The sequence below is a fragment of the Diadema setosum genome, chromosome 12, assembly GCF_964275005.1.
Source record: "Diadema setosum chromosome 12, eeDiaSeto1, whole genome shotgun sequence".
Lineage (NCBI taxonomy): Eukaryota > Metazoa > Echinodermata > Echinoidea > Diadematoida > Diadematidae > Diadema > Diadema setosum.
Window position 1 is genome coordinate 3233412 of NC_092696.1, and position 27828 is coordinate 3261239.

Genomic DNA, 27828 nt, shown 5'->3' on the forward strand with positions numbered 1-27828 from the left:
TCTCAGGAATTTCTTCAGGTACAATGTGCTTCCCTATTAAACAGATGTTATGCATACTTTTTGAACAATAGGCCTTCTCAATATGAAAATATTGGTAGAAGCCATGTGATTTGTAATTCCAATTTAGGTTGATCACATTACTGTGCCTGTGGGCATTTTGCATCATGCCCTCAAGTTGTAGATCAGTTTGCTGAGGGAAATGGCATCGAACGTATAGAGTGGCCTGCAAGATCCCCTGCCTGTAATCCAGTAGAGAATCTTTGGGATATCATTAAGTGGAAAGCGAGCAAGAAGTTGAAAGATGACACTTCACTGCAAGAATTTCAGCGCATCTTGCAGAGAGCATGGGCCAACATTGGGCAGCGCCAAGTACAAACTTTAGTTAACAGTATGAGGAGGAGATGGCGGCTGGTCATTGCGGGTGGTGGACATATCAATTATCAAATACTTCACTATATGCTCATGAAAAGAAAGAGATAGAGAAATATGCAATAACCCATGCTTAAATGTTCTAGAATCATGAGTGATTGTTTGATTATTTGTGTAAAAGTCATTGCAAATCACTAAAGTGCAACTTTTGTTTCCATGCATTTGACATAAAATGCATTTTTTCGCACCAATAATGAATGATATCTGGTGTCAATGATTTGCCACTCATGTTCATTTCATTTCATTTCACACATGCATGTTCACATGCATGTTTTTTTTTTTTTTGTCCCCGCCGAACGAGTTCGAGCAGGGGACTATGAAACGGGCTCCGTACGTGTGTGTGTCCGTGTGTCCGTCCGTCCGTCTGTCTGTCCGTCCGTCTGTCTGTGCGTCCGTGTGTGATCAAAATGTTCAATTTGCTACTTCTCTGTCATTTATGAGCCAATTTTGATTCTGTTTGCTTTATATGATAGCACTACATGGGAGCTTTGAAACTTCTACACAGAATTTCAGTTGTGACCTTTGACCTTGACCTTTGACCTATATTGTACATTTTGCTTCAAAATGCTACTCCTTCGCCATTTCTAACCCGATTTCGATTCCGTTTGCTTTATGTGATGACACTAGGTGAGGGCTTCAAAACTTCTACACAGAATTTTGACCTTTGACCTTGATTTTTGACCAATATTGTACACTGGCTACAAAATGCTACTCCTTCGCCATTTCTAACCCGATTTCAACTCCGTTTGCTTAATGTGATGGCACTAGGTGAGGGCTTCAAAACTTCTACACAGAATTTTGACCTTTGACTTCTTTGACCTTTGACCTTGATTTTTGACCTATATTGTACATTTTGCTACAAAATGCTACTCCTTCGCCATTTCTAACCCGATTTCGATTCCGTTTGCTTTATGTGATGGCACTAGGTGAGGGCTTCAAAACTTCTACACAGAATTTTGACCCTTGACTTCTTTGACCTTTGACCTTGATTTTTGACCTGCATTGTACATTTTGCTTCAAAATGCTACTCCTTCGCCATTTCTAACCCGATTTCGATTCCGTTTGCTTTATGTGATGGCACTAGGTGAGGGCTTCAAAACTTCTACACAGAATTTTGACCTTTGACTTCTTTGACCTTTGACCTTGATTTTTGACCTATATTGTACATTGGCTACAAAATGCTACTCCTTCACCATTTCTAACCCGATTTCGATTCCGTTTGCTTTTTGTGATGGCACTAGGTGAGGGCTTCAAAACTTCTACACAGAATTTTGACCTTTGACTTCTTTGACCTTTGACCTTGATTTTTTACCGATATTGTCTATTTTGCTACTAAATGCTACTTCCGACGGGGACATATTTTACGCACCGCGTAATTTCTACTTTTCCTTGTATTGTAACTATTGTTCACACATTGTATGTGAATTTAACAATGCTTATTCATTATACTGGTTCACATTTTTACAGTGGTTGTTTCTATCCCTAACTCACATTTAAGAACTGTTTTGAAGCAGAATGCTTGGTTTTTGTTTCATCTGCAAATGGTAAATTAAATGCCTTTACACTAATGTATGCCCAAGGGTAGGGTGGTGTAGACTTTAGAGTAGGGTGGCAAAATTAGTAGGTGGGTGAAGGGTGAGGGACATGAGGAAATCTTTCTGATCAAGATTGGTTTACATTGCAGCAAATAATTTAGGTTTATATTGTGACAAATGTCCATTGATCTCGAAAGTGCCAGTTAAAATAGTCTCAACTTATAATGTCTCCTCAACAATTCTGTATTGGTTGGTAGAAGTACATTTATAGTACACGTTTTAGTAGCACCTTGAACCTTGCAAAATCTTCAAAAAACTAGAAAGCCCTTTTATAAAGTCACAGTTTTTCCATTTACCCTACACAGTGGCGGATCCAGGGAGGACCGCAACCGGCGCACGCCCCCCCCTTTATTTATTTTTCGTTGAAACAAAAGAAATAAAAAATAATAAGATGGATTTTCATTCAATCTTAAAAGTTGTGATTGATTTGAATCAATCACAAGTCTTTATAAGACGGGGCCCTGGTATTGAGTCCATCCTGAAGTTTGAATAACATTCAATGTGAAATTCAGACTCAAAATGTCACATTATTTTGTTAATTTGAAAAGTACATTCTGATGTGTAAGACTTCAGAAGACAATTCTACATTCCACTTAAAAAATTAATTTTGTATGCTTAACATTCAGATCCCCTTATTACAGGGAAAATGCTGATGTCATCTGCTGGTGGGGAACAGAACCAACAAGATGGGGTCGATGATAAGGATGCTGGACTTGCCGAAGAACAAGGTAAACTAAAGTCAGACAGAACAGAACCTTTAATGTTTGTCAATTATTTACTTTTTCAATGCGGAAATGAATGCTTAAATTTTAAAATATGTAACTTTGGCATCTTAAAGACATTTAACACCATTTGATAAGTTGAATTTAATAAAGCCAGTAAAATTGGATGAAATTGAAATGTCATGTTTAATATAAAAGTTGGATATCATATGGAATGGCAATACAATGTACAGTTGTACATATCACATGTCATGGCTATGTGCTAGTGATGAATGAAAGAGGTACTCATCAGGAATATCTAAAAGCACTTTCAGATGAAAAAAAAACATTCTTTTTTTTTAAATGAATTTTGATCAAGATAATAGTCATTTCAGTGTAATTTGACACCCTAATTAAAAAGCCAATTTATGCGCATTTTTAATGCAAGATTTTGACTCTTTCTTTACATGAAGTGAAAATTTGAACACTCGGCTACTACAAACAGCAAAAAACACATTTTCACCAAGTTTTCTCATTTTTCCCCTGTTACACATTTGCATGTACAGTGTATCCTGATTTGCTCAAAGTTCCTATGTATACTGTACGTTTACAACTTTGTAGGTCACTCCTTGGTGACCTAATCTTTATATGTAACGATGCCTTATTGCTCTGCAATGTGTGTGTATGTCCAGAAACATTCACTAACAATTGAAAAATTATATTTTTCCTATTTTCTCTGTCTCTTTTCTTCTTTTTTTGATTACAACCTGAAATGTAATATCTTGTAAATCTCAGAAAGTAGTGAGATATCAATATTTCTTTCAGTCATGTCATTACTTTGGCACTGAAGTGTTCAAATTCACACCAAAATGAATAAATAAATCAATAAATGAAATAATTAGATAAGTGAGATAGATAAGTAAATAAAATAAAAATAAAAAGGTACTTGAGCGGTGTCTGAAAAGTACAACATACTATGTACCCCTCTATATTGGAATCATAAGTGTATTGGGGGAATATAAGATATCTGATGTAGTGAATGAAGCAAAAAGAAAAAGGAACAGCTGCTTTAATAACACATCATGACCAGCTGCAAAAAAAAAAAAAAAAAAAAAAAAATATGTAGAATGTTCATTCCCGAGCCTGTGGCACAGGCAATTAATTTGCTGACCCTACGGTACACACTTTGACCTATATTGTACATTGGCTACAAAATGCTACTCCTTCGCCATTTCTAACCCGATTTTGATTCTGTTTGGTTTATGTGATGGCACTAGGTGAGGGCTTCAAAACTTCTACACAGAATTTTGACCTTTGACTTCTTTGACCTTTGACCTTGATTTTTGACCTATATTGTACATTTTGCTACTAATGCTACTTCCGGCGGGGACATATATTACGCACCGTGTAATTTCTACTTTTCCTTGTTTTTTTGAATTTTCATTTCCAATCAAACACAGGTAATACACTTTGACATGATTACATATATTGGAACATAATAATACATATTGGTTCTTAAAAGAACTTCATGGAAATGGAAATTGAGGGGCTGCTAAAAAGTGAACTTGTAGATTGCAGTCCCCTCACTTACGTTACATTACTACAATAAATAAATTATATATGACTTTATAACACAAAACAACGAAACATGTACCGTACAAGCTAATCATTGGAAGTATACAGTTTTCATTCAATCGAATCGGATGGTTACATGAAGTATACGCTTTCACATGTATACACATACACATAGACATAGAAATACACATACACATACACATACACACAAGCACACACACGTACCCACATACACATACGCACACACACGCACGTACACACACATGTATGCATCCACATACATTGTGCACACACAGAAGAGAGTAGGGAAAGAGAGGGAGGGAGGGGGAGAGGGGGAGTAGAGAGAGCGAAGGGCAGGTCAACATTCTCGATGCAGGGTGAAGAAAAAAGAACAACAATTCCAACAGTCAAACTAATCATGGGGTACATATGAGCTAATCAAATATTTCTTCAAATCACGAGAGAATGATTTCAAACTAATGGAATCTTTTATATTTTTCTAAAGGGAATTCCAAAATTTTGGGCCACTGTAGATAAACGTGAATTTTGTTAATAGATTTTCGGGTAAGGGGCAAATGATATTCATCTGTTTGACGAGTGGGGTATTTATGAATATTTCTATTCTTATCAAACATATGTTCAAAAACTAAAGGAAGTTAATTATTAGACAAACTGCACATAAATTGACCAAGGTGATAATAATACAAATCCCTTACTTTCAAAACCTTATTCTCCATAAATAATCCGTCAGTATGGGAATATTTGGAGGTATTACATGTTACTCGAAGTGCTTTTTTTGTAACAAAAATAATCTATCCAAATAAGTTGAATGTGTATTTCCCCATACTATAATTCCATACGTTAAATAAGGTAAAATTAACGTTGAATATAACATTAGCAACTTTTTAACAGAAAAACAAAACTTAACTTTATTAATTACACCTGTGTTACTGGAAATAGTGCGGCATATACAATCTATAATTATGCTGTTTCCAAGAAAGCTTGCTGTCTACAGTTACACCAAGAAATCTAACAGAATAGACCTGTTTTATCACTTCATTTTCAAAAATTATATCATGTGGCAATCTATCAAGGGTATTACTAAACAAAATCACATTTGTTTTCTGCAAATTAAGCGATAATCTATTTGCTCTTAGCCATTGCATTATCTTGTTCAATTCTATATTCATGACATCAAATAATGTATGAGGATTTGAATGAGAAAAGAAAAGATTAGAATCATCTGCAAATAATATAAAAGAAAGAACATTTGAAGATTTTGGAATATCATTGATGTAGATAATAAGAAGTAACGGCCCTAGTATACTTCCTTGTGGAACTCCACAATCAACTGAGCGCAAAGAAGATTTTTCATTGTTTATACAAAAAAATTGTTTTCTGTCTTTCAAATAGCTTCTGAACCACTCCATGTTAGAGATATATATCCACAAATGCTAGGGGGAACCCACTTTTTTTTTGCTGAGTGTATATATATAAATATGTAAATATATATATATATATATATAATATATTTATATATTAAATGTGTGTGTGTGTGTACTTACATATTTTCATATCTAATGAATATCATTTCCCTTTATCTTTTACTGATTTATTCAAAAGGATCATTGTTGCTTACAAAGGAACAGGTACAGCAATGCAAGGAAGAGCTGAAAGAATATTACTGTTTGTCACGAGGCGAGGTCACGGTGGATCCATTAAACTTCAAGGAACGAGTTAAACTGGATGACATTTATACCAATTTGAGTATAATTGACCGAACAATCGAGGGTAACACTAAGACACCAATAACTTACGGCGATCTTACGACCAACGATGAACATGGGCATCTTTCAAAGCGCCTTCTGATCCAGGGTGAGGGGGGTGTCGGAAAAACAACACTTTGCGCTAAAATTGCCTGGGACTGGTGCCAGGGACGGATTTTCGAGGATCTGGACATGGTGATTTTAATTCCTCTTCGAAATGTCACTAACAAAGAAAGTATTGGTTGTATTGTGAAAACCTATCTCTCCGATTCAAATCCAGCAAAATCGTACCAGATCGATAACCATATTTTAATAAATCCAAAAAGAATAGTCATTATTTTTGATGGATTTGACGATTATAACGGAAAATTAAGTGGAGAAGACAGCAGTGAGGTCATTCACATTCTAAGAATGGAGCAATATAAGTCATGCAAAGTAATTGTGACCACACGACCATGGAGAACAGACGAGTTTGTGATGGAAAAGGAACTTGCTGGCGCTTACAAGTTTCTTAACGTAGAAGGATTTAAAACGGATAATTCATCAGATTACATTGAGAGGTACTTTAAGATACAAGGGAAGATTAATCGTGCAGAAAGTTTGATAAGTTTTATGGAGGAAAATGAAGTTATCCGGGCGAACATGGCCCCATTTCCTATCTACTGTGCAATGCTTTGCCTTATATGGAACGATTGCAGTGAAGAGAAACAAGAGAAAATGCAAGAATTGAAAACTTTCTCGAAAATCTTTGGAGAAATGATCTCTGTCTTAAAAGAACACTTCGCATCAAAAACGTGTGGAAATCTTCAGAATCAGAACGTTGGTGAGCAATTGAAGAAAGCTCATAGGGCAATTCAAGACATAAGTGAGATAGCATTTAACGGTTTATTGGACAAGAATCTTTCATTCCCTGAAGAACAATTCAGAGATTGTCATGATGCCATGGAAACATGTTGCGGCGTGGGTGTTTTGACAACAGAAAAAGATGTCATTCCAAGGATGCGTCGGCGCGATGTCAACTTTTTATCCCTGGTTTCATCAACGGTTTCGTTTCCCCACAAGTTGTTCCAAGAATATATTGCAGCGTTGTATATTGAAAATCTATTTGCCAGTGATCGCCGCCAGTATGACAAGGTGAAAAGCGAATTTCTTAGTCGACATCAGGAGTTCCGCTACCTACTCTACTTCACCTCAGCTTTAGGGAATGAACTCGGCCTTGATATCATCCAAGGCTTGATAGACTCTGCTCCCCATTTTGCGATGGATCATACACCTGAAGCTATCCGAATGGAGTCTGATGGTCGTCGATACCGTGATTTCTGCGTTGACGTTGCGTTTGAATGTCATACTGAAGAAGCCGCCAGAGCAGTGGGAAAACGATGGACAGAGTACAGACTCTCATCAGACGTGCCAGGATATGAACATACAAACGCTATGTTTGAATATCATACCGAGGAGGCTGCTAGAGCAGTGGGAGAACGACAGGAAAAGTACGAACTCTCATCATATTCACCAGAACATACAAATTCAGGAGTCGCTTTCATGGTGCGCTTTAACCAAGTGGTGAGTGACTAAATGCCCTGTTTACCTTTGGGAGCAGTGATTTTATTTGATGCGTATGTGTAGGTCTGCTGTATCATGAAAACATCCTACATATAAGATTTTGCAGTAAAGCCTCAAATATTAGGAGATATCAATATTTTCCTCATTAAACCATTAAACTGTACACGGTTCAGTTTGAAAGCATCTTTTTTTTTGTTATAACTATTGTTCGCATTTCTGTGTATTCAACATTTCTTAACATCGATTATATGGATTCAAATGTTTACAGTGGTTGTTTCTATCCCAAACTCACATTTCACAGCTATTATAAAGCAGTAGTTCTGAATTTTTGTTTCATCTGGACATGGTAAATTATGCCTTTAAGCTAGGATATCGATTTGAAAAGTGCTGAAAGATTATTGCATAATGACATCACATTTTTGAGCGTGAGTATGCGTCTGTGTCTGTGTGTGTGTGTGAGCGTGTGTAATTCAATGCAAACACCTCAACTTATTATTTGATTTTATGGTTGTTAGATCTGAAGCCCTAAAATGCGCAATTGTGAACAAAACTTGAATATGAAGTTGTCAGTGTAATTATAGGAAAATAGGTTTCCCCATTTAATGAAGTTGAAGCAAAACTCTCTGTATAAAATGAAATGTGTGAAAATTCTAAACTACCATGGGATTTTTATGAATGGTAAACTCTGTGAATGTGCTTCACTGTCCTTTTCAGAAAGTTTTACTATGTCAAAGTTAGGAAATAATTTCTTTATTTTGTGTCGGACGTAGCAGCACAATTGCATTTCACTAGGGTAAATGTGCAACTGTTTCCTAAAATCAGAACGGTCCCTTACAAGTTATAGTTTCAAAACTGCTATTGGTAAATAACATGATTTCTCTAAAGACGCTTTAATATACCGAAGGGACATGCCATACTACGCGATTGGCAGATTACCAGACCTATACAATATATTTACAGTACACAGTTGATGAATTCACGACAGTGCCACTCCTCAGCTCTTTTTCACAATAAAACAAGCGGAACATACATTTTTTTATGCTTCCGCCACGAAGTGGTGCCGGATGCATTATGTTTTCGGGTTGTCCGTCCGTCCGTCCGTCCGTCCTTCCTTCCGTCCGTAATGAATTTTGTGGACAAGGTAACTATCAAAACCGTTTGAGGGGGTGAAGTTGTGCCTATCAATTATTGGGTGAACATGCTCAAGTCAAAGGCCAAAAGTTCAAGGACAAATTCATAAAATTTCACTATTTCGACCATATCTATGCAATGCCTGAAGATATTTTCTTGAAACGTAGTGTATACATTTATTACCCAATTAAGATTCTCTGGTGAAAGTTTGGGTCATGATGTCAAAGTTCAAATGTCAAAAGGTCAAGTAAAATATTAAAACTTTTTTTTTCTCCGTACCTTGGAAAATTGTTCCAGGGTATCTTCATGAAACATAGTATAGGGCAAGTCCAAGCTAATTGATCACACAAGACTGAATATTCAAACTGGGTCAATCTACATACGTAAACTTGGTATCATTTTAAAGCTAAGAAGTTAAAATACATGAATTTCAAAAAGAAAAAAGAAAAATCCTTCCGCATAACCAGCAATAAATTAATTAATCTGCATGAATTAAAATATAGAGTAACGCGTGGGACATTCAAAAATTCTGCATTTCAAAATATATATTTTAATTTTTACAAGTTTTTATGAAAATAAGTATGGTGACCTTAAGTCTGACTAACAAGTTATCATGACTGTGATTTTCAGTTTCTCAAATGATTAAATATGCAAATGACGGATGGGCCAAAATTAGCATGTCCCACGCGTTACTTTTTTAGGTCATTATTTCTCATTCGCATAAAAGTTAATCATTTAATTGACTTGAAACTTTCAAAAGACCAAATTCATAATGGACCTAATCATATCCAAGAGATAAAAAGTTAGTCTGATAAATCTCATACTTGCAATTTTCAATTAAATTTAGTAACGCGTGGGACGATTTGTGTACAAGTCAATGGAAGTGTACTAAATCTTAGTCTTCTATGGGAAATGTGTACATTATTGAGGGATTTTTTTGTAATTTTGTGAATTCTGACTTGAAATTTGGTGAAAAGTTCCACTTTGGATAAATAATTCACAAAAGATCATTACATGCTATTTTCAAGGTCACATTCAAAGTAAAATTTCAAAAAATAAAGGATAACACAAGCATTTCATATTTTTTTTTATTATATCTATTGTTCTGGTGGGTCTAAATCATTTAAATTGCAAGAATTTATTAGAAATACGTCTATTAATTTTAGATAGTTAGTACCCCATATTAAAGTTTCTCTGAACAAATGTGCAATTCACATCACAATATTCATAGTGACAAAAATGTCCCACGCGTTACTTGTCCCACGCGTTATTATAGGGGTCAAAGGTTAAGTGCAACACTTCAAAAAATTACTATTTCCCTCATGTTTATGTAATGCCAGCAGGACTATTCAATTTCTACACTTGGTGTAAGCATGTGTAACCTAATAGAAATTCTCTGGAAATTTTATTTCGGTTTTTTTTTTTTTTTTTGCCTCAAAGGTCAAAAGGTGAAAGATCAAGTGAAAGTGCTAAACTAGCTTTTACCTTCATATCTCGGAAGTGGCTCAAGTTATCTAGAAAACTTATTACATATTTATGCATGTTCTACCTGACAGTGATTATCTTTTGAATTTTAGGGTCAAATGCCAGATGAAAATGGTGTAACGATTTACTATTCAATACAGATACTGCACTTTTTTTTTCCATACCGGTACCTTGAAAATTACTCAATGCATAAATGAATGAATGGGTCAAAACGCCCAAGTTAAAGTCTGTAAATCCCCAAATACATGCTCTCCGATTCATCAAATTAAACCTATAGGTTAAAGAAGGTGAACATTCAACACATTTGTGACAAACTTGTCAATTTTAACATTTTGCTACTTTTGTGAAAATGTAATCACACATTGTCCACATGTACTATCTAGACCTATTAGGAGAATCATGCATTATGGCGGAGGCATACCAGTCGCCATAGAGACATTTCTAGTTTCTTTTATAAGCTCTGATTAGTGAAATCAAAATAGGACTGAGTGTATCAAACCTATCTCAGTAATGTTGCTCTGAGTTTCCCACCTCCAAAGCAACTGCATGTACATTATTCCATCATCACTGTGGATTATTACTTGTCACTACCAGTCGATTAATGTTCTTCCCATTAGCCGTCATTGGACATTTGCAATGTAAGATGCGGGAGAACTGTGTCACGTGACTTGGCGGAGAGTATGTGTTCCAGCAGGGTACTGAGGAAAGTACACATATTTGAATCACAATTTCACGTGGAATTCTACAAGATTCTCTGCGCAGAGGCTGCGAACTGTCAGGTAAGACCTTTTACCTTAGTTATACAACGTAGATTTTATAATGTACAAACTAGAGATCAAGTGTTTACCTCGGTATCTAAAAGAGGCAATCCTAGAATTTTCGATGTACTCCCGCTTCTTCTCCTTGTCGTTATTATGTGTATAGTTAATATCGGTAAGTCCAGGCTGCCAAGCCATGCTAGGGCGTCGTCTGATGAGCCTTTAATTCTACCGGGCCACCTGGACAGCATGTCATCATGAATGGGTAGTCTTGCACAACAGTTGGTCAGGAAAACCCACTTATAGACAATAACGAGAAACAACAAAATGAATAGACTTCGGTAGTAAAACCACAGTTTAGTTGTGGATAAAGAGCCACAGAAATAAAGAAAAACAAAGAGAATGGTAAGTATTACATATCAAGGAGTTACTAGTTCGCGTATTGTACCTCCTCAGTTACATTTAAAAATGTAATTTCCGTATAGAGGTAATGATTATATTCACGTCTTGTGGAGCCGGGAAATGTGTGACCGTCTTGCCTGGAAATGTGCAAATCTCGAAATTGCTTTAACGGGAAATATGCCAGGTTTGGCGAGTCCAGGCTGCCAAGCCACGCTTGGGTTTTTGTTGGGTAATGTGCGAACCACTCACTTCACTAATTCTGTGTATGTGTAGATGAAAGATAAACTCTCTATCAAAACTACGCATGAGCCATTACCATTTTTTTTTACAGTTAACTTGTCTAAGCGACCTCCTGTACATAGCGGCCACCTTTCTACAATGGTTATTTTTTTCGTTTCCCTTGAGTGACCGCACAGTAAAACCTGTCTTCGCGACCACCAGTCCGTAGCTGCCACCTGTCATAACAAGTACTAAAAACAATTCCCTCGAAGAGAAAAAGCATGATAAAGAACCTGTCTATTCTATAGCGGCCACCTGTCTACAAAATCCATTTTTCCGGCTCCGTGGTCGGTAGACAGGTTTCTACTATCGGGCTACAATCAGATCTGTCTTATATAGCGACCATCTGTCTATAGCGGCCACCTGCCATATACGACCATCAAAAACAATTCCCTCCTAGAGAAAGGCATGTTAAATAACGTATACAGAGGCCTCCTGTTTATAACGGCCACTTTTTGTTTCCATTGGAGTGGCCGCTATGGACAGGTTTGACTGTATAGTAAAAGCTTTCTTAACGCCACCACCTGTCTATAGCGGCCACCAACCGTAAACGACCACTAAAATTAATTTCCTCCAATGTCAAGAAGAAGCTGAAAATGTGGAGATTCCGTCTGTTCTGCCCCCCCCATCCCTGCATTCGCCATACCAAACTTGACATTCATTAATGTGCTAATCAGTATTTAGCATTTTATTATCCATATCACTGTGGTTCCATATAGAAGATTTTCCTTCTTTTTTTAACAATCTAAAAAAAAAAAAAAATGAGGCCTACGCCCCCTCCCTTCCACCGGACTTGTTGGCCCTTAAAACAACAACAACAACAACAACAACAACAACAACAACAACAACAACAACGAAATGGCATTCTATTACCTAACCTTGGGATGCTTTACCTGCCACGTTTGGTTAAAGTCTGTCATAAGAATTTAGAGAGAAGTTTAATACGTTATAAAAATTTTGATCAATCACCTCATGCTCCCCCCCCCCCCACCAGTCCTAATGCTCGGAATCCCTTGATATGACATTAAATTTGACTTTGATAAGAAACTATATTCATCGATTTCTTCATAGCACGTACGAACATAGCTTTTTCTTATTTGGCTTAGAGAAGAAGAATTTTTATAAAACCATTATAGTTCGGGCCCCCTCTCCCTCCCTTCCATCCCCCAAGAGGGGGTGGGATGATTTAAACAAATTGACATCCTATCACCATAATGATGCTTCCAGCCAAGCTTGGTGGAAATCTGTCAAGGATGCTATCAAGAAAATATCAATGGTGATGCTTCATGCGAAGTTTTGACATACAGTTTATGTTCCATCTTTATACCAATATCGGTGAAGTAAATGATATGCACATTGTTACTTTCTCGGCAACGCATCGTGCAAATATGAAAAAAAAAATACTTCTCGACGTTTGGTCATTTTCCAGCGTGACGTTTGCACATTTTCCGGTTCCTCAATCTTACACTAAGGCACTTGTGAGTCCATTATCACTATGAAGGTACAAACCTACAGCTGTTTCCTTTATTTAGTTAAAGTTTGGGTCATACAAGCCTCCATCAGAATCTACCCCCAAAATAACGAAATATAATACACAGAGAACATTTAATATGATAATGTCAGCATTTAAAGCAGGAATTATTGCACAATATATACACAACAGACACTGGCGCATATTGCATTTTGGCATATAGAACAAACACAAATTCAGATAATAGTGTAGAAAATTACACATACCTGTTATGATGAGCTGTACGGGCTACATAGCAATTCCGTAGGGTGTGGTTGGTTTTGCTGAGTGGGTGTTGTTTGTGTAAAGAGCGTGTGTGAATAAGGGTGTCTGTGTTTGGATGTGCGTGTGTATGGGGGGGGGGGGGCAGAGCGTTTAGAATAACGATATCATTGGAATATTCATCAATACTTCTCAATTATTTCAGTGCACCTACAGCACAGATGATAACACTTTGTACATTAATGGAAATTATAATACATAAACAACTAAATTTTTTTTTTCAGTGATTGTTGGGAGGGGAGGGGGCGTCAACAACAAATGTCAAAATCTGATTAACAACAAAATTTAATGTCATAACACGTCGACCACACATGCAAAAATTTCCCAATTTTACTGCAAATGTCATAACGCGTCACAAGGGAGGATCCAGGAATTTCGTAAAGGGGAGGCACCTTCACAAAATCTAAGGCTTGCGCACCCCTACCCCCTCCACACACACACACACACACAAACAAAAAAACACACACACACACACACGAAGGGGAAATTTTACATTTTTAGAAGTGAAATCCAAGAAGATTACGAATATTCTTAAGTGTAAAAATTATCACTAGAGGGAGGAGGAAGGGTCACTTAAATGATGATTGTGTAAAAAGAAATAACACGTATTAACAATATTAAACGAAGCAAGAATTTGGATCGTGTAATGCAAGTAATAGAAAGAGAGTACGAAGAATTTATAATAGAAATAATCCAAATTTATATGGCAATATTGGAAACTAGCTAATGGAATCAAATGCAACATTAATGGATATTATGTACTGCAAACAAAAAGAGGCCTCATAAATAGTCTGGTTTGAGAAATGAGAGTTTCCTTTTTAAAGTAAAGAAATGGATATACATATCATGTCGGCATCATGTAATCTAAAGGTATTTATGTTACCATGTAGAAATTCATTTATAAAAAAAAAAACCACACACACACACACAAACTATAAGTTTTTATGGCGAAATAAATGATAATATGACAAGTCGACTTCAAGATACATATACATGCATTACACATGTAAGTCTATGTTATATTGTCATGGCGACATAATTATCATCCTACCAAGTTAAAGATGAACCTTTATCGAAGCTTATTGATGAGGAGCATGTAACATCCATAAGTAAAGTGCACTGTACAACGTTGTACAAGAGCGTATGACTGAAGCCACGGACTCTGTAATTGCTGTGAAACGTTTGGGCGCCATTTTACGTGGAGGGGTGACTCCAGGAAAGACAAAACTAGAACATATCTCTGCAGTAGGACGAGAATATGGGGTATTAATATGGTCTCTTCCTTGGATACACTTGTGTATCACTTAGAGAATTTTTGCTATTTTGATAGGGAACACACTATTTTTGAATGCTGACAACTTTTGATAATATCTGCCCATAAACTTAAAACCAGATGAAAGAGTCATAGAAGAAGATATACTGCAGTTAATGAGATAATAGTAATTTTGGGTTTCTCTACCAAATTTCAACAGATCAACATTCGAGTTTCCATGACATGGCCTTCTAATTCAAACGATATTCTTTAGCGTCAATACTCCCATGTTTTAGATTTATTTTTCGACGAGCATTCAACTTCGTTTTAAAGCACAGCTCTAAATCATATCATTTATCCACTTTTATCTATAGTCCATTTTATTTTCAGGGGGTAACTCCTTCAGAGAAAGAACTGATTAACAATGGAACTCCACATAGATTCGAAAGTACACAAAATACATACAAACTGCATACAGAATATGTAAGAACAAGTGGACTAAAGAGAATTATTGTTTGCTAAACTCCTCAGATATCAACTTTGTCCTCTGGGATCGTGGCTCTAATGCATAGAATTATCGAAATTAGAATGATTTCAAAAGCTGGAAAGACTTTTACTTTTCTCCTGTAAAATCCATATTTCAATTTAGTATGGGAACACCAACCTTCGCTTAAAGTCCGTTCGAATTCATTTTGATCTTCAAATAGGGGCACAGTTTTTCTTGTAATGTTGAAAATCAAAGAATATCAACAAGTTCTGTAGTTCTATTTTGCATTTCATTACGTCGAATTCCACTTTTTATTGTATGATTCTATTTTTTTTTCCTGTTTCTCTTTGTTCCTTAACTGTATGGATATATCACCTACAGGACGGTCAGCAGTTATTTTTTTTTATAATAGTTCTCTGTTTTTACGCCTCCGCCACGAAGTGTCATCGGAGGCATTGTGTTTTGGGGTTGTATGTCCGTCGGTCCTTCAGTTCCTCCATTCGTCCTTCCGTCCGTAATCAATTTGTGATTTGTGATGTGCACATTCATTATTATAATTATTTTGAACATCACCCCTTGGTAGCTTTTGGACCTCCAGTGCCTACACGTACGTACGCTGCTAAAATCAATCAAGCGGTATAACGTATAGACCTGTCTTTTTCCCAGAGTGTCTTGAGTTAGCAACAATCTTCCTGGTAGTCAAATGCTCCAGCATACCTAGCTCTGTACTCATTCAAAATATTAATGTAATCTCAAGCTGTCACCACAGTTGTGTATTAATAAATGTGTGTTTATGTATATGTTCAAATGATGACGTTTGATGGTAAAGTCCCTTTTCAAGGTTCATGAATTTAGCTTGCATATTTTATTCAGGAAAATAAAGAGTCTCGCATACAGGCAGACATAGGCCTACACACACACACACACACACACACACACGCTCACACACACAAAGAATAAGAAGTAACGAAAACCAATGCCAAACTGCTGTATTTGTAAGACTATTTAAATGATTGCTTATTAATTAGTTTGCAGGAAATTTGGTGAAATCTTGACATATTCAGATGATAGAAAAACCCCACCAAAATATACAGTTAAAAAGTAGATATATTCGATAGGGCCTACACAACGTTATTTAAGTAAAATAAGTGATTAATGCACAAAGACAAGACAATCATATGCCATATTGCTCTACCTAAAAGTTGTCCCAAAGTACAGACGTGTGCAGTGTGGACTCAGAAAACCTCATAATACTTATAATAATGATTTGTCATAATTATAGTTGAAACCCATTACGATCGTGCTATGCAAGCAAACTCGTTCTGTATATTACTGGGAATTCTAAATATTTATCTTTATGACTTTTGTTTTCTGTAATATTTTGATTTTTTTTTTCACAGATTCAAAATTTGACGTTGTGGTATGAAATCGATCGTCATCACGCCTTATGGCATCAAACCTCAACGGGAGGTGACTTAGCCCGATTGGTGTGTACCATGCCACGTCTTTCGAAATTCACAATTTGCTGCCCCTACTTTCCTGACAGTTTCCTCTCAACAGTCGCCGTCTCAGCATCATCCTGTCAGGTATGTAATCTGTTAGTTATGTGCTTTTGGGATCACGGAAGACCTCATTTCAAAAATGGTTAACCAAAAGTCGTGTATGACTTCCATTTTAGTATTTTTTTCTCTCGCAGATTGACATTTCAGTGCGGTAGCTATACTTAAAATTGTGTGTAACCGTAGTCATCCCCAATGTTTAACCTTCAATTCATTATGAAAGAAAGAACCGGTAAGGACACTTCTGTTACATTGTTGAGTTATTGAAATTGAACAGAATTAAAGGATATCAAGAAAACAAGATAATACAACCGGCCTCATTGTCTTCCGTGGAAGAGATTTCAACAAGACAAGATCTCAGTTATTCCTTTTTCGTCTTCTTGGACCCTAAGAAAGTCAATTTTTTATGAAGAAATGATCTCTCGGTGGCATTTATTAGTTTCTAGAATGAGGGATAGCCTGTGATTCTACTGCTGCACAAAATAAAACAAAATAAAATAAATGAACTTAATCCACCTCTCTCTTCCCCGTATAGTCATGAGTATTTAGTGTTGTGGCGAATTCTGCATGCTTTATTGTACGAGACTGTTCTTGACCCCAAAAGTGGATGAAGTCTTACTGGTTCAACCCTCAAAGATGTTAATATATGCATATCGATCCTTGTATCACAAGACAATGTTTATTAAGCTCTGACAACAGCATCAAGGAAACATAATAAAGAGGAAAATGAAGTTTGAGGGGACCTTAGATGGGGAATAAAGAGGATAGCTTACTTGATTTTATGTCTCAGTCAAGTGTCAGATGGCTGGGTCTTGACACCCATTTGACTTTTTGTTTGTTCTTAAAAACCATGAAAACAGAGTAGTCCTACCAGTTTTCTAGATCCAGTAATACATCATTAGCTGATCAGAATAAATGTCCCCATGAGTCCATTTGCCCCATACCATATCGATAACATTACACAGTGTTGCTATTCTTATATGAACTTACACGCTTTAAATCCATTAAGCCTTACATTTAGCGATTCTCTCCTTGTGAATTATGTACTTCTTCTGCTCTCTTTGCTAACATGGTATCCTGGATTACGACAGAGGGGAGATGTTGTTTTCATCAAACCTTAGTAAAAAAAAAAAAAAAATCAATTGACATCCGTGACTTGGAATGCAGAATTCCTAAATTATGCGAATAGTATTATGAAGTATAATTAGAATTCTATTAATAACAATGAAGTACAAGATGAAGAGGGTTAGCATATTCCTGCGAGCTTTGGCAGAGAGATCACACCAAGGAAATTCAAAGTCTTTTGTTATGATAATGAGTTTGGCACCCCAGTCCCTACAAATAGCGGGTATTCCCACTATTCGACATATTTTTAAAGTATACGAGGCAGTATCCAAACATTCACACGATCACTCAACGTCAGTTTCCACTAGCACTGAACAGAATACGTATCAATTATTCATCCGGATCAGTCATATATATCTTACAGGCATGAAGCCAGACAGTAAAGTAATGAGCCTGGTCACGGAAGTTGCGACCGCAGGTAGTATGGCAAATGAGTTGACAGTTTCTGTGACGAGAAGAGAGAGGGAGGGTTATCAAACAATATGTTATGAACCCGCAACGCGTTGGGTGGGACCCTCTTCATCTTGTACTTCATTGTTATTAATAGAATTCTAATTATACTTCATAATATTATTCGCATAATTTAGGAATTCTATTACATCACACTTCGTACAAGCTTTCAGAGGGTTAGCATCTTCAAAGTAATACGCAGAAACTGTCAATTGAGATATGTTTCAGGCAAATGAAAAAAAAATGCTGCACATGGGCGTTCACGATAGGTCAAATTTTATTCATGAGCAATCTGAGTAGTACCATGACAAGGTGTATGTTCCGTATGAACACATGATCACAAGGAGGAAAGAACAGTATAGTTTTGTAACAGTATAGTAACTGTGAGTTACATACGTATCGTGTCCCCCATCTTCCTTATAACTTGTGAAGATGAGCTGAGAATGGTTGAAGCGAATTTTGCTTCTTGAACTGGCTTAAAATAAAAATCTCGAAAGGTTTTGGCATTGGCCACTCCTCAATGGTAACGCCTTGATTAAAAGCTGCAGTACTCGAGGCACTGCGGTAAATGTGAGCAGAACGCCGATGTATCTATGCCTGATATTCAATGTGCCCTTTACCACCTAGACAGGGTAGAAGTGATTACTTCTTTGTGAGGTTTTCTAGTAGGAAATAAAAAGTTTAGTCACAACGTGAACCTGACGCAAGGGTTCTTTTCGACTTAAGCACTCCATGAGCACTGATAAAACACACAACTTCTCGTTTGTGAGGAAAGAAGACAATTTAATAGATTGGTTGGCAATACCCTTCTTCTGTAGTTGTTTTCAATAACTCAACCACTTGAAAGACTGTACTGTCATTAGGAATTGACATTATGTAATGTCCAAAAAACTCAGAGTCTGCAATCTCTGTGTTGAAACAAGAGTCGCCAAGGCAATTTCTCGCTTAGAAGTAACAGTCTTGCATTATTACCTAATGAACATAATTGAGAAACTTAAAAAATGTGGTGTTGTACCGTGGTTTGGGAGGTTCTACCTTTCAACACAGGTACTACAAACGGGTGCTTTCCCACGGAAAACCCGTCAGAGGAGGGCAGCACAGATGACAAGGCTGATCGATACGAATCTACCTTACTGTATTTTTCCCTAACACATGCTGGTCAGACAAACATTACGATATTGGTGATGGATGAACTAAATGGCTCAAGCGATTGTTTGCGGCATGAACTAATCCACTGCTTTCAAGCTGAGTTATAATGTTTTTTTGGTGTTGGGCCATGAATTTGCGATGAGCTCGGAAGTGTGCTCTGAAATTCCTAATGCTCGCCAACGTTCGCAGAGATAGGTCAGGCAGGGAGGTGGGAAGAGATATCTCCCTGGGTCAGGCGTTCGAGTAACCTCAGCTCGGGCATTGGAATGGGAAGGGGAACCAGGCAGTCCCCTGGTAGGAGGGGTGGGGCTGCCAGGATCGCGGGTGAGCGGGAGCCACGATTGTGTCCTCCACAAAAGGGGTAATCGAGACTGCTCTCTGGCAGTTAATATTGTCCCTGCGGACTTGGGAAGGACCCTGGAAAGTAGGCAAAAACAAAGTGGAGGAAAAACATAGAAGGGATGTAAAAATTCCCATGATATTGTTCCCAAGACAAGTACGACCCCGTTTACAGTGCGAGGCTCTACCGCGGCTCGGCCGCGGCTCGGCCGCGGCCGTGCCCAGCCCCGCTTCAGTGTAAACGCGCAATAGGCCAAATGCGAGGCCAAAATTGGCCTCGCATTTGGCCTCGCTCTGGAGTCTCGGCCGCGGCCGAGCCGCGGCCGAGCCCGGCTTTTTCTTGGTGTAAACGCAAACTGGGCCAAATGCGCGGCCAATTGCGCGGCCAATTTTAGTCTGGCTTCCAAACCCTCTGCCTGTATCTTTCGCTATTCAGGATATTAACCCCCTCAACGTCGAAAACTAGTATAATTTAAGGTGGTTTTGTCCTGCAAAGGATTCTTTCCTTCGGCAAAGGCCTTTGCCCGAAAGGCGACTTCGTTGACACGGAATTCATTTGGCAAAGGGTCTGAAAACCAGACAATACCAAATTGCATTTGTTTACAAGCAGAGCGCCACTACGACAAAATATTGAAAGGTTTGAATCAAAAGCGCGGCCGAGCCCGGCAGTGTAAACGGACAAAATTGCGAGGCTCGGACGCGCAATTGAGGCAGGGCTCGGCCGCGGCCGAGCCGCGGCCGAGCCCGGCCCCGCACTGTAAACGGGGTCATAGTGACCAATTTCCGAGACCCCGCTTACAGTGCGAGGCTCGGCCGCGGCTCGGCCGCGGCCGTGCCCAGCCCCGCCTCAGTGTAAACGCGCAAAAGGCCAAATGCGAGGCCAACGCATTTGGCCTCGCTCTGGAGGTGGTCTCTGCCGCGGCCGAGCCGCGGCCGAGCCCGGCCTTTTCTTGGTGTAAACGCAAACTGGGCCAAATGCGCGGCCAATTGCGCGGCCAATTTTAGTCTGGCTACCAAACCCTCTGCCTGTATCTTTCGCTATGCAGGATACTAACCCCCTCAACGTTGAAAACTAGTATAGTTTAAGGTGGTTTTGTCCTGCAAAGGATTCTTTCCTTCGGCAAAGCCTTTGCCCGAACGGCGACTTCGTCGCCACGGAATTCATTTGGCAAATAGTCAATGGGCCAAGAGCCGAAAAATGGGTTGTTGGTACCATCCGAGGGGGCAAAACCTTTTTGGTGTCATTTTGTTTGTCGGACATAGATATGCTTATCAAGCTATGATAGCATTTCCAAATGAGTAGCTTAGCCATAATAAATGAATTTTTAACCAATTTGGTCTCGTTTTTATATCCCTATACTTCTGAATCGAAACTAACCGCTATACAAATACGAGCACTGCCTTCTGCATGTCCACAGGTGTTCTGTTGTAAACGCGATGCGCTTAGTCTTTATTCAAGGCAGGGAAGGGAATATCCAAAGGGTTATGATGTCCACAGCTGTCACGCGGTGCGCTTAGTCTTTATCTAGAACAATGTACCGCTAATCATATCTAAAGTTCCTAATAAAAGGGATTATCTATACTGTTTTTATACCACCCTCTCAACATATACATCAGTTTTAAACAAAATTCACTCTGTTCATTTACAACATTATTAATTACAATGTATTGTAGTGTACCGGTACATTGTTTTTGCATAATCTTTCATTGTTGGATGAAAATAAAGCGGCATTGGCGTGGTATTAGCGTTTTCACCGTAGCGTTTTCACCGGAAAATGATAAAAAATTGAAAAATACGCTAGAATTCACTAGAAATTGCTTTGTTGTTGTTGTTGTTTTCAGATAAAGGGATATACACTGTATTATAAGCTTTGGATATTCCCTTCGCAGTCTTGAAAATTAGACTAAGCGCTGTGGACATCATAACCCTTGGATATTCCCTTTGCTGCCTTGAATAAAGACTAAGCGCACCGAATTTACAACAGAACACCTGTGAACATACAGAAGACAGTGCTCTTCTTTGTATAGCGGTTGGTCTCGATTCAGAAGTACAGGGATATAACAACGAGACCAAATTGGTTTAAAAGTCATTTACTATGACTAAGCTACTCATTTGGAAATGCTATCATAGCTTGATAAGCATATCTATGCCCGACAAACAAAATGACACCAAAAAGGTATTGTCCCCTCAGATGGTACCAATATCTGGCCTGGCCCATGGACTAAAAGGGTCTGAAAACCAGACAATATCAAATTGCATTTGTTTACAAGCAGAGCCCCACTACGAGAAAATATTGAAAGGTTTGAATCAAAAGCGCGGCCGAGCCCGGCAGCGAATATTTTTTCCGTACATGGAAACGCTACAGGATATGAATTATTCATAAGTTGAGCTGAAATTTTGAAGTGCGCAAGCGCGTGGACTTCAATTCTATAGCTCGGCAAATTTGTACACGAATGAACGGACTCGCATACTGTACATACAGTGTATGGTAAGGGGGTACCACCTTCGGTACCTTGACATCGGCACCCTGCGTATCATGGCTGTTTGCGTATAGGACGAAATGTACGCGTGGGATTAAGTGACATTTGCTATGAAAACAATAAAAACGAAGAAACGAAAATCAAATTCACAAACAAACGAACAAACCAGACTAAACACGTTTCAATTACACATCCGCTCACGGTAACGACGCATGGCTGTGAAATTCACGTGTATTACCTATGGAGGGAGGGGGTGCCGATCTAAGTACCCCGCTGCGCGAAGAAAATGGTCACGACATTCAATTCAATTCAGTACTTATGGCATATTTGAGATAAGATTTAGGCGAATTTGTTTTATACTGTTGGAATAAACAAGCTACAGATCGGGCCTTAGGGTGACGACAGGTGGTACCCTCAATCATAAACTACGATTCGCAGTTCATGAGCGCCCTACGTAACCCCGCTGGTAAGTATGCGGGGAGCAGACAGCATCGTGATTGTCAGCGCAGCCAGGGCAGTCGGCGTGGCGAGTATGAGCGAGCATGGAGGGTTCGAAGAAAGTGCAGTCGATTTGAAGCAGGTACATACGCAGCTCGCGTGAAATAAACAGCTTTACAAGCTACAACCTAAACTACAGCCATAGGCTTGGACTTGATGCCACATTACCACTATTCGTACATGCATAAATGGCCAAATAAGAGTTCTTCCGAAATCTTTCGCACGCCTTTTTTTTTTTGTCGATCGGGTCCTCGTATTCGTTCGTTAATAAACCGCTACCACAGAACAGTAGGGCTACTTCGCTATGAAGCGAATGTGCATTCATGTGCATGTGCATGTGGCGTTCATTGTTCTAAGTCCATGCGCATGCGCATTTCATTCTTTCAGCTCAACTTATGAATAATTCATGTCCTGTAGCGTTTCCATGTACGGAAAAAATATTCGCAGCCCGGCAGTGTAAACGGACAAAATTGCGGGGCCTTTTGTGCGTTTACACTGAAGTGGGGCTGGGCTCGGCCGCGGCCGAGCCCAGCTCCACTTCAGTGTAAACGCACAAAAGGCCAAATGCGAGGCAAAATTGGCCTCGCATTTGGCCTCGCTCTGGAGGTGGTCTCGGCCGCGGCCGAGCCGCGGCCGAGCCCGGCCTTTTCTTGGTGTAAACGCAAACTGGGCCAAATGCGCGGCCAATTTTAGTCTGGCTTCCAGACCCTCTGCCCGTACTATTTCGCTATTCAGGATATTAACCCCCTCAACGTCGAAAACTAGTATAATTTAAGGTGGTTTTGTCCTGCAAAGGATTCTTTCCTTCGGCAAAGGCCTTTGCCCGAAAGGCGATTTCGTTGCCACGGAATTCATTTGGCAAAGGGTCTAAAAACCAGACAATACCAAATTGCATTTGTTTACAAGCAGAGCGCCACTACGACTACGCGGCTCGGCCGCGGCCGAGCCCGGCCCCGCACTGTAAACGGGGTCATAGTGACCAATTTCCGAGACCCCGTTTACAGTGCGAGGCTCGGCCGCGGCTCGGCCGCGGCCGTGCCCAGCCCCGCCTCAGTGTAAACGCGCAAAAGGCCAAATGCGAGGCCAAAATTGGCCTCGCATTTGGCCACGCTCTGGAGGTGGTCTCGGCCGCGGCCGAGCCGCGGCCGAGCCTGGCCTCTTCTTGGTGTAAACGCAAACTGGGCCAAATGCGCGGCCAATTTTAGTCTGGCTTCCAGACCCTCTGCCCGTACTATTTCGCTATTCACGATATTACCTCCCTCAACGTTGAAAACTAGTATAGTTTAAGGTGGTTGTGTCCTGCAAAAGACTTTTTCCTTCGGCAATGGCCTTTGCCCGAACGGCGACTTCGTCGCCACGGAATCCAGTTGGCAAAGGGTCTGAAAACCAGGCTATACCAAATTGCGTTTGTTTACAAGCAGAGCCCCACTACGACCAAATATTGAAAGGTTTGAATTAAAAGCGCGGCCGAGCCCTGCAGTGTAAACGGACAAAATTGCGAGGCTCGGCCGCGGCCGAGCCGCGGCCGAGCCCGGCCCCGCACTGTAAACGGGGTCCTATTGGCACTGGATGCGAAAAGATCAATTTTGGGTCTGAAGGAAGGTATAGATAAGAGCAACGAAAATATATATAAGGACGAAGACTAATTTAATTCTTCATATCTCTCCGAGATAGATTAATTATCTGCTTCTATATGAGCAACACCTAGTTTTCAGGCACAAACCCTTGTTGGTCGTAAAGGAGTCTGCGCCAAGACTACTACATGCACCACTTTGGCACTGTCCCATAGGCCCTGTGTTGAAGGAGAGGCTGCAGTGTAGTGGTGCGTGTATTAGTCTTGGCGCATGCATACTCCTATACGACCAACAAGGGTTTGTGCCTGCAAACTAAGCAACACCAGCCAAGTGGGAAACAGATAGCCAAGAGTAGCGACCCAGCGACCACGCCCAAATGTCATATGACAACTTTTTAAGTAATGGAATACTACCACTCATTTTCCTGACGTAACTGACAGCTGCACTGTTATCTGACTTAATATGAATGTGTTGCTTATGGGAGGTGTCGCATAGGGAGGCAAGGCCTCGATGAATAGCCAGTAATTCTAGCGCATTGATATGCAGATTAGCTTCCTCTCGAGACCAGACACATTGAGCAAAGGAATTATCATTTACACATAGTGTACCCCATCTTGAGGTGCTGGCATCTGTACGAATATTGTCAATGGATGACAGGAATGTCGATGCATGCAGGACTCAAATTCCTTGCATGGCAAGGGAAGCCACCAACGAATTTCTTCAATGGCATTATTGTTTATTGAATTAAAGAGATGCATCAAAATTACATCCTGATTCTTGCACTGCTTTGCTTCTGCACGACTCTAGAACACGATAATGCCAACGACCCGCCGGTACGGGGTCAAATGGAGAAGAAAGAAACCAATGAACTTTGCTAAATCTCGAATTTTTGTCGAGGGAGACGACGAAATAGGATGCCCAAGATTCCTTATCTTGCCAATTTTTTTTGTCGTCTAGATGGCTCGCCACCAAATTAAAGCCTGAGTAGGTCGGAGATGTTGTGACTTCCCAAAATTAATGGCAATCCCAATGATGCCAGTAAATCCAAAACACAGTTCGTGTTAGCAATACTCTCTTTAGAGCGGGCAAACAATTATATTTATTCTCATGCCTCTGCTTCTAAGAGAAGCAATAACGGGTTTCATTCCTTTAGTAAATACCCTTGGCGCTGAACTTAACCACAGAGGGTAAGCCAGTAAAACAATAAAAACGACCATTCCACGTAAAACGAAATTAATACTTTGATAATCTTCATGAATAGGAATGGAAAAATATGCATCCTTGAGATCCAGTGACGTTAAGTAGTCGGATTGCATTGATTAGGATTTCTTTAACATTTCGAAAAATTTCCATCTTGAAATGCTCATACTGAACGAACGAGTTCAGATTTTTCAAATCAATGAAGGATCTGAGATCCTCGGTTTTCTTTGGAACTGTGAATAGAGTGGACAGAAATGAAATTTCCCCTGGGGAAATTTCTGATGTTGCCCCTTTCTGGTTAACAACGAAAGAAATTCCAAATTGATTGCCGCATTTTCCTCCTCCGACAGTAGTAATTGAGGAGGAATAATTTTTGTTGGGATAACCGTCAAATAATATCTTGTAACAACAAATAGTGTCTGAAATCCAGGGATCAGAAATAATGAGAGACCACGTCTCTTTGAAAAATCTGAGTCGTCCCGCATGTAAACGGGGACTTACTAGTTTTTCTACATTAGATGGTGCCTTGCTGGAAAATATGACGGTATGTTCTATTCGCGTGCTACCGAACGACCGACGACGCGGTCGGTCGGAGAAGGTGACTTTTTGGCCCACGTACGAGGGGCGACTCGCCAGCATTTTTCATGTTGTTTGTAAGTCTTTCTCAAATAGCGTTTTCCCTATGGAGATCGATCTACTGCATAAATTATTATGCCCCTGTACTTCTGATTGAAAGCAAGTTTGAGCTCCTCTCGGGTCTCATGTTCATCTCATACGAGGATGTTACCGCACAGAGTAACTCCGTTGACCGCCAGTCAAGCAACGGGGGCTGTATGAATGGACTGACCGTTGCTCCCTAGCTGCTGTCTGCAGCTCCCGGGTGATTTTAGCATTATTTTACCAAAGGGAACATTCACTGAATCACCGTCTTTTGCACTTCTGTCAGCTGGACGGTTTTCCCGGGGATCGAGGTGCACATTTGCTCCTCGACTCTCGGTGCACACACCGAAAGGGGGCGTCGAGGGCGTCATGACTTATAATACTGTAGTGTATGGATTCTTTTTTCCACGCTCTCCTTTCACGGAGGCAATGTGACTGCCTTGTCAGCTGAGCGGTCAATCCATCAGAAACTGCGAGGCCGAATTCCTCAGGGCGTTCATACAAATTGTCTGCTTCCAGCTCTATGAGCTGGTCGCCGAAGCGGCGTTTGCACTGCCTCCCACGGGCTGTGCTGCCTGCATTATAAGCTCTCGAACTCCGCCTTCGGGTCGGAGCTGAGCAGGTGAGTGGTTGCAGAATTCTGGCTGATTATCTCCATAAAGTGCTCAGTAAATCAACGTCTGCTCTCTTAATTTCCTCCTATAGTGCCAACAACACGAAGCATTACACCGTAATACAAAGTATATTCACTTTGGGGACAGCTTGCCCAACGACTAGCGTATAAGTCTGAACGAGTTGAAGGCGCAAGCTAGAATAACTGACGAGCCTCACGCCCTCGAATACCGCTACCAAACCCACTGTACTCAAGACGCATCATTCCTGCATAATTACATGCAAATTCCCACATCGCCTCGTATTCGCATAATATATGCAATAGAATTCTCATTAATGATTCCAGACAACTTTTGCCTGCTATACGGTGTACCGCAGGCAAATAATATTCGCGGTCACACCGCGAAGGAGCCAGTCTGAAGTGTTCTCGCATGCAGCGCATGGCGGGCTGGCTCAGAGGTTTTGGAGACAGACATCTGTCCATCCATAAAGCGACATAATTGGGCCGATAAACGTTGAATCTCACTCTTCTGCGCCGAAAGATTAGACCGCAGCTCTACCTGATATACAGCCCTATGGAACGCGATTAGGGAAACAATACAAAATTCATTTCACTCCAGCTAATATTGATTTCACTTTCAACAAATACATTTCACTCACCAATATTTATTTCACTTTTAGATAAAAATTCATTTCACTTTTCACAAAAATACATTTCACTTTTAAATAAAAATACATTTCATTTTTAAATAAAAATTCATTTCACTTTTCACAAAAATGCATTTCACTTTTAAATAAAAATACATTTCACTTTTCACAAAAATACATTTCACTTTTAAATAAAAATTCATTTCACTCTTCACAAAATGTATTTCACCTTTTAACCAAAAGCATTTGACTTTTCACAAAAATTTATTTCACTTTTCAAGAAAAAAAATAAATCATTTCTTCTTTCCGCAAAAAAAA

At 39.5% G+C, this 27828-nt stretch overlaps 1 protein-coding gene across 1 annotated transcript in view; it reads left to right on the top strand.

Moving 5' to 3' along the window:
* Positions 1–27828, top strand: part of LOC140236295 (uncharacterized) — a 140515-nt gene that overhangs the window by 63947 nt on the left and 48740 nt on the right. The window contains exons 7-9 of the mRNA XM_072316249.1: positions 5924–7629; positions 10863–11024; positions 16616–16801. Coding sequence (XP_072172350.1) covers positions 5924–7629; positions 10863–11024; positions 16616–16801 — 2054 coding nt within the window. The remainder of the gene's footprint in view (positions 1–5923; positions 7630–10862; positions 11025–16615; positions 16802–27828) is intronic.